The following is an 8,239-nucleotide window of genomic DNA, read 5'->3' on the forward strand; positions in this document are numbered from 1 at the left end:
AAAGTTTTCTAATTAAAGAATTTAAGATTTTGTTTAAAAATTCTATAGATCTTGAAAAAGTCGACGTGTTTTAGAAGATGCCTTAAATCTCAAATTCATACTAATAGAATAGTTTTGTTTTTTCTACAATTTCATAAATCAATCAAAATCAGGATTTATTTCATTTAAGAAAAATTTGTGGATGATAAAATTGGGCTCTAGAGAAAGCAAAGATCATGAAAGACTTTTCCAAGCAGACTTCTTCATGTGCTTCCATCAAACCCGAAAGGAGACAAACTGTGTAAATAGTTACCACATAGCCAAGCTAGCAAAGTTCTTCTTTGCTATGTAAGTTACTCAAAATAAATGGAATGACAATTCAAAGGGCCATTAGTGGCTATTGCACCATGAAATTTTGCATCATGTCTAAAAATGTTGCAGCGGAGAGATGAGTCACCAGTAGTGGCGTTTTTTATACTAGCCAACGATATGTATCGGAACATTCTGTGTGATTTCCAATTCAGTGAGAGGACTTCCTCCCTCCTGTTTTGCTCCCCTCTTGAATGTTTCCCATAGGCACCTGTGAGATATAATATCATTTATATCAGTAAATAAAGTCATCATTTTATGTAATTAAGAAAATTAACACAATATTTCATTATTGTAAGTAAAATCTTCTTACATCTCGGGATTGAGATGTATCAACAAGATCATCGTTGTTGTCATCGTTGTTGTCATCATCATCATCAAGACTATCCACCTAGTCAATACCACTATTCAAGTCTACTTGTTTATAGTAATTGATATACTTTTTCTCCATGAAAAATCCACCTCTGATATGTTGTTGCTATTCCAAACCTATAAAGGTGGATTTCAATATCATTTATTGATTTCCAAAATGCATTCTGACAGTCTCGACATGGACATCGGCTCTTACCATCCTTATTCACATGGTTTTTTGCAACCTGAATAAATGTCCTTATACCATTTACATATTCCTCACACAACCTATCTCTAAGATTCATCCAACTCTTGTCCATCGCTAAACTCTGTATGATGCAACACATGATCACCAATTAATAACAGCCTTAAACAGAAAATATATACATTAATTTGAAGCAAAATATAAAGTACAGAAGAATAAAGTAAGTTCCATAATAAAATTGCAAAGTACATGAGTTCTCATGCCAGTATTTGACATGGATGGGAAAAGTAGGGTTGTGGGGTTGTTTTGATAAGTATCCAATTGACCAATTTGTTGGTATTCAGTTGAGTGATCTAACATCACCAACAAGAAAATATTCACACGAAACTTCTGTTAAGTGACTAGTCAGAGAAATTCTGTGCTTTTTGTTGGTTTACATCAACTGAAGGGTCAGCTAGAATTATTTGGTCTGATGATGAGATTGATCTATTTTTAAATTCTATGAGATTTTCATTTGGTATGATGAAAAAAGTAAACATGAAATTAAAAAATGAAAGCACTCTATTAAATTGTAATTTTGCTTCATCCTATCCTGCATCAGCTTAAATGTGAAAAGAATTAATCTGTTTTTGCCTAAGAGCAAACAAGGTCTAGTTGTACTTTCCAAGATAATATATCTAACAATAATGAAATTAGTTCTGATTTACTACATTTGTTTGACAACACATATCCATATGGCATCATCATATTAGAACTTGCATCAACATTTAGGTTTTGATGCTTCTTAGTGACCAAAAAAAATGCTTATTAACCTTTTCCATCTCTATTTGTTGAGGGAAATGGACACTAATACATCAAATGATGATATTCTACTAAAAATTTTGAAACTGGACCTATTCCCTGCGATTTGTTAAAGGGAACAGCCAACTTCCTGTCTATATTTGGCCACAGGTCATGACTTGGATAAAAGCCATGATCATCAGAACAATCATGCCCAAACAAGAAAACCAAAATGACCCAATCAAACACATTACAACTTTCAGTTGTCTCAAACAGATGATGGAAGCTCATAGTGTTGAAATGCACAAAAGAACCTTGCATGATATATTTATGATATGATAAATAAAAAGGAAAACCAAAAGAAAAATATAAGAGTACAAAAGAAAATGTTTAGCCCAATTCACAATATACCTCAAACCCATGGATAAAATAAAAGGCTAGTGATTGTGGCAATTTGGTGCATTCAAGAGGGGCCTTCTTTAAGACCCTCCCTGAGAAAAGCCATAAAGATGCTTGAAGGTGTTGTCAGGTCCATGTGCCCCCTTGTCCCTTTCGCTTTAGTTCCATCTTCTGAAATTACACATCCTTAAGACTCTATGCACCTACTATTCTATGTTATCTTGGAAGTTCTGTTATGATTTTCAGTTCAACATATAAGCTTTTTCTACACAGTGCCTTCTAAAATTTTTAAATTACTATGTTACTTTATGATCCTAAATAGAAGCTTATATTTAGTCTCAAGAGTCTCAGAGCTTTAGAGCTTGTATTATACGCTAATACGTGTTCATTATCTGCCTCTGGCCAGAGACAATGTCAAGTTTTAAAGTCAGTGCAACTTTTAAATCAATTCAAGATCTCTACTCCACTTTTTGTATTTCCCATATGGTAATTTCCATCCCCTACTACTCTGTGATATTTGCCTTTTTGAGTATATTCCCAGCCCCCAGTTGCATTTTGTGGTGATCAAACTTCTGTCAAACTCATAAGGATCTCGGATATCCCTATAGAAGTGATGCTACAATTGGCCATAGTACAAACTAATCTTTTCATGCTCACCTATTTTCATTTTAAATTCACTGTACATAGATCTGCCATTATTCTAACATAAAAGTTTTTTCTGCCCCATGATTACCAGAAACCTTCTCATGATGATAAGCTTAAACGATCAATTTGAGGTAGATGCTGCTTTGGACCCACAAACTTCTGAAACACCCAGTGTTAGATGGCTAAAACCCAACCAGGGATAAGAATAACAATGAAAATCAATTATAGATCAATAAACAAGAACGTCACACAACAACGAAATCGATATCTTCAAGAAACAGATTATTCAGATAAAAACACATAGCATGAATCGAAAACTAATGAGATGAAAAATAACGAACCTAGATCTAGAAAGAAAAAAAAACCCCCCAAACTCAAACCCTAATCTTGAATCGGGACTATGGAGATGATGAAGAGAAAACTTGCCTGAAATTGAAAAGGTCAAAGCCCAAAAAATCTCAGTGTAGGTGCGGCGAAAAACGAGGCACTCTTCTATTGAAGAGGAAGGGGCGACGATATAAAAAGGTAGGGTTTGCAGATGCGGGGATTGAATGTGAAACAAGATTTTGGGCGATGAAAGCAATTCATCGCCCTTGGTAAACACTTCGGGTGGCTCCTTTTCATCACAATTTCGCGCATTTTTCTGGAACCAAGCGGGAGAATTCTGATTTCTTGTCCTAGAATCTACACCTGCTCCCACCGATTTAACTCGAGGCAGCAAATGCATTTTGAAACTTGAACGGGAGTTCTTGTCGCTATTGCCCTGTCCATTGCTGCTGCAAATTGCGAGCATCGAGCAAACCGTGTAGGTAATCCTCCTGCAACTGATGATTATTACTGTTTTTTTACTGACTCCGTTTCAAATTATTGAAAGTGTCCTTATTCTGGTCCTGCCATCCTATGAAATTTCCTCTTTAATTTGTATCGTTTTACCAACCCTACATGAAACTGTGGCTGGTCAATTGCATTGACCTTATGCCCTACACCCATAACTTTGTGGAATGGGCTCACCTTTCGTCAAAGTTATATCATCTCACGTTTTAAAATTTTTAAAATTATAACAATAATAATATTGTATTGATCTTCAAAATCATGGGACTGATGGTGGGAGGTTGGATGCATCAAGGGAATTTTTTCTAAATTCCACGTAGAATAATAACTTCTCTAAGGTGTATCTTTCTTCAAAAAATCATTCTTGGCCAAACATCACATGTCATTGAATAGTCTCACCTAATACTTCCGCCGTGACATAACTGCTTCTAAGTATGCTTGCTAAACTAATTCATTCACCAATCATCCTGGAAGAAACCATTACAGAGGGCACTTTGACAGATTGCGACGGATTATTCCACGTCTTGGCTTCATTTAAACATCCGTTGTTATTATTTATGGATTATATTGGAGATGGCCCCACAGCTGTTATTTTCCACATTGTGACATGACGTGAGTCCTTCCCCTTGGTCCTTTTGGGCGCTCCTTGTATTCAGTGGCAAATTAGTACGGTTGACTAGTCCACGGCCTTTGTTCATCATCATATCTGGTTTGTTTCCAGAGAATGAACGACAAAATTATCCTTTTTGTTTTATTTATAGCTAAATATAAAAATAAAAATAAAAAAACCATTAATATTTACTAAGTATTCATTCAATAAAAAATGATGGTGATGATAAAAGTGGAAGTCCAATTAGAATATTTAAATAGAGAAATTTTCAAATATCCACACATTTTAGAACTTTAAAATAATATTCAAAAACCTTATCTATATGTGGACCAGTGTACTCATACAACCCGTTCATGTATCAAAAGTTTTAATCCTTCCAAACGTGTTGAATTGGGATGGTGTCAACATCGATTTTTTTTATTTTTTTATTTTTAATTTGAGTAGATTGGATATATTTTTTTAATATAAATAAAAATTAATTAATTTTTTTGAAAAAAAAAATGTGGGGGGTGTTTGGAAAGGGGCTTGGTAATCGGAAAGCGGAAAACACGTTAACGTGGAAATGCTGTAGAGACGGGCCGGCTGACGCATGACCAAGTCGTGGTTTGATACATTATTATTTGATTGTGGCTTCCTTGCAAGTTCATGTACAGCTTGACTTGACTCAAATTCTACGCCACATACCATACCGCGCTTATATATCTAATCCACCACACTGTGTGAGGCCCGTAGACTTGTCTCTTCTTCAATCCTCGGTCCTCACTACTCTCTTGATTTCCTTTTCCATCTCCCCTTACAAGCAGAGGCGTCACTACTCCATAATTCTTCCAATCCACCATGTACTCCTCAGATGATTACCGGAGGTTCATGACCACTCCTCCGCCGGAGCCAGCTCCTCCATCCTTCAATGGAGCCGGGACAGCTACCGGTATTCCGGTGAGCTCCCCAGAGCCATCCTTCTCCGAGAAACCCTCCCAAGCTCCACTTCAGCCCAAGGTCAAGGCTCCTCGGGTCCCTTGGTCCTCCGGCCTCTGCGACTGCTTCTCCGATCCCCGGAATTGTAGGTTCTTGCCCCTTTTTTTCTCCATGGATGGGTGTTGGCGCGTCTAAAACACGCGCCAAACAGATCGCAGGTTTTAATAGTTGAAAATTCATTCATCTTCTGTGTTTGATTGTTGCAGGCTGCATAACATGCTGGTGTCCCTGCATTACTTTTGGGCAAATTGCTGAGATCGTTGATAAAGGATCATCCGGTAAGTGTAGTGAATATTTGCGACGCAATTAAGAAAATTTATTCATTATTTCCATTAGGAAAAGCAGTATTTGGGTATCATGAGATTTGAGTATGGATTAAATGTGCTGCAGCATGTGGTGTAAATGGAGCGCTGTATACGCTAATTGCATGCGTGACTGGGTGTGCGTGCTGCTACTCCTGCTTCTACCGCGCTAAAATGAGGCAGCAATACCTGTTGAAGCCAAGCCCTTGTGGTGATTGCCTCGTTCATTGCTGCTGCGAGTACTGCTCCCTCTGTCAAGAGTACCGTGAGCTCAAGAACCGTGGATTCGACATGACTATCGGTATCTACAGCCTCTAACTTCTCCCTCCACTTCTGCAACTATACTTGTCTTAATTAATTCATACATCTATCTTCTTTCATCACTAATGGTGGGATTTCGGTATACTTTTCTAGGATGGCATGGGAATGTGGAGAGACAGAATCGTGGAGTGGAGATGAGCTCCATGTCGTCCCAGACGGCTCCGACAATGGAAGAAGGCATGAGCCGCTAGTGTATCTCCATGTCATGATTCATGTATCTACTTATGTTTGAAATTGAGCTAAGGTCATATGAGATATTGGACAACAATAATATCTTAGAATTGTGCATTGTGGGTAGTTAAGCTATTAAATGGCTTGATATTTAGATGAGTTGCAGTGATGCAGATTGCAGACTGGCGTCGAGTAGAGACGGAGTGCATTATTATTGTGAATTTCTTAGCACAAAAATTAATGGAAGGCCCAGGTGCCACTTTTTTAACTTTTTTTTCTCTATATGCTTTTAATTCGTTCTCCTTTTTCCCTCTCTCTCTCTCCCTCCCTCCTCCCTCCATTTTTGTTTTGATCTTGCAGTTGATCATCTTATCAATAGCTTTATATCCAGAATTTCACAGCACGTTAATTTAATATTAATTTTCTGGCCATAGATTTGTACTTCTAATTCTGATGTGGGGGCTTTAGATTGATTGTTAGGTTTTTTTTTTTTTTTTTTTTTTTCTTTCTGTCGTGGGCCTGTACTTTTGGGAATTGGGTAGCCCCACGACTCCACTAATGCTATTAGATAACTATAAAATTATTAAAGAAAGTGAATCTTACAATCTTGTCTATTCAGATTAGGAAAATAGAACTTGTTGGTATAAATTTTTTGAAAAATTTCCAAAACATTGCAAAACAGATTTTTTTTTTCTTTTTACTTTAAATTAAAAAAATGTAAAAGATTAATGATATATTCTTCAGGCCATCAAAGCCCCAAATATCTCTCCATGGTCCAAACCACATCATCAAATCGAAATTTCACTGCAATTATAGCCAGTTAAAATTATCTAAATTCAACTTAAACGCTCAAGCGAAGAGTCAAATCAAAATGAATTAGATGATCGATCCTAAAGGATTTTGAGAAAAATTATGAAGGAAATAAAATAAAAAGTAAAAACATCAAAATAATAATAATAATTCTATGTAAAAATTAAATAATTTAAAAACATACAAAATTTTAATTAAATTTTATTATGTTTAATTTTTTTTATATATTTTTTTTAGTGATTTTTAATGAAACTAAAAATAAGAAAATTATTTTTTTATCATTTTTTATATTGGTTCTTTCCAAAAACTCAACATACCCTCTATTTTTTCACAGACTTGAAGAACTAATTTAACAAATGCGCCACACTTAATGCAATTTTTAACCCAAACTTGATCTGAATTTTTGCAGGTCATGGGTTTGGATATGTGTCTAACTCATAACATTTTGTCTACAATATTAAAGTTGTTTCTTTTAGTATTTATTATGATTAACTTATAAACTGTCTGCTTGAAATTTTTATTATTTGAGTGTTAAAAAATTTTAAAACATTTTCTAAAATCGGTGCTAACACATGTTAGAATTTCATCTACTTACTGTTGAAAATATCATATAAATTTTAAAGGTTTTTTTCTTTTTAAATTTAAAAAATTAATAAATAAAAAAAGATTGAATTAAATATTGAATTATTTGAATCTAATCTGCTTAATTTGCATAGTTTATTCGGTTCAAAAATAGACTAAGGTGGTGTTTGTTTTGTTACTTAATTTTAAATAGAACATTAATATTTAATAGTGTTAAATATTAGGTTGTTTGTTTTTATAGTATTTTATTTCTTATTAAAAAGTAAAAAAAAATCAATATATTATTTTTTCTATTTAATAAAAAATTTATAATAAGTCATGAAAAGTAGAAAAACAAACAGCATCCCGATCTCAAAAAACTTAAATTAGATTATGCTTGAATTAAATATTTTGGGTTAGATTTTGAATTGAATGGGTATGAGTTTAGGTTGAAGTTGGATATGATGCCAGACCGAACCCAATCCCAAAAGAACAATATGAACAACCAGGAGCCAGATCTAAGTGGGCCTCGTCTCTTCAATGAGCTCATAACCATTGGCCCATTATAGAGTTAAAAATAATTGTGGAACGTCAGTTCCTTCTATATCTGAACTACTTTTTCCCAAAAACAATGGAATGCCAACTGGGACACATGTTTTGACTTCACAGCATTGATCAAATAGAGACGTGAAGCAACTTCATTCTTCCTATAAATTTACATGTCATCAACATCCAAATTGAAGCCATTTTTCCATTTAGGACCATTTCATATACTTATCATGGCATCCAAAAATCGATATCCTTATGTTCTTCAAAAACATATGGTTTTTCAAACTTTCCGTAGCATGGAGAAAGAGACAATTTCAAAGATACATCTCCATTTTTAAAAGCCTTATTCCTTTAGGTAATAGTATAGAATCTATGAGTGCA

At 34.8% G+C, this 8,239-nt stretch overlaps 2 protein-coding genes across 4 annotated transcripts; one reads left to right on the plus strand and one right to left on the minus strand.

The window, feature by feature from the left end:
* Positions 1 to 229: 229 nt before the first annotated feature.
* LOC117912174 lies at positions 230 to 3,672 on the minus strand. 3 transcript variants are annotated; one of them, XR_004650985.1, is made up of 3 exons: positions 917 to 1,027; positions 662 to 837; positions 230 to 559 (listed from the first exon to the last, which is right to left on the minus strand). XR_004650985.1 is itself a non-coding variant. In XM_034826670.1 (2 exons), exons 1-2 carry the CDS (start codon positions 3,519 to 3,521, stop codon positions 333 to 335), a joined length of 594 nt encoding a protein of 197 aa, XP_034682561.1. In that variant the 5' UTR covers positions 3,522 to 3,672; the 3' UTR covers positions 230 to 332. The 3 variants fall into 3 exon arrangements, 1 of the variants encoding a protein (XP_034682561.1); XR_004650984.1 differs by having other exon boundaries at positions 662 to 1,027; XM_034826670.1 differs by lacking the exons at positions 662 to 837; positions 917 to 1,027 and adding an exon at positions 3,155 to 3,672.
* Positions 3,673 to 4,888: 1,216 nt separating this feature from the next.
* Positions 4,889 to 6,218, plus strand: LOC117907057 (protein PLANT CADMIUM RESISTANCE 2-like). The gene is made up of 4 exons (XM_034820453.1): positions 4,889 to 5,229; positions 5,351 to 5,422; positions 5,535 to 5,747; positions 5,861 to 6,218. The coding sequence occupies exons 1-4, from the start codon at positions 5,007 to 5,009 to the stop codon at positions 5,956 to 5,958; spliced, it is 606 nt and encodes a 201-aa protein (XP_034676344.1). The 5' UTR covers positions 4,889 to 5,006; the 3' UTR covers positions 5,959 to 6,218.
* The last annotated feature ends 2,021 nt before the right edge of the window (positions 6,219 to 8,239 follow it).

This window comes from Vitis riparia, chromosome 1 (assembly GCF_004353265.1).
Source record: "Vitis riparia cultivar Riparia Gloire de Montpellier isolate 1030 chromosome 1, EGFV_Vit.rip_1.0, whole genome shotgun sequence".
Taxonomy (NCBI): domain Eukaryota; kingdom Viridiplantae; phylum Streptophyta; class Magnoliopsida; order Vitales; family Vitaceae; genus Vitis; species Vitis riparia.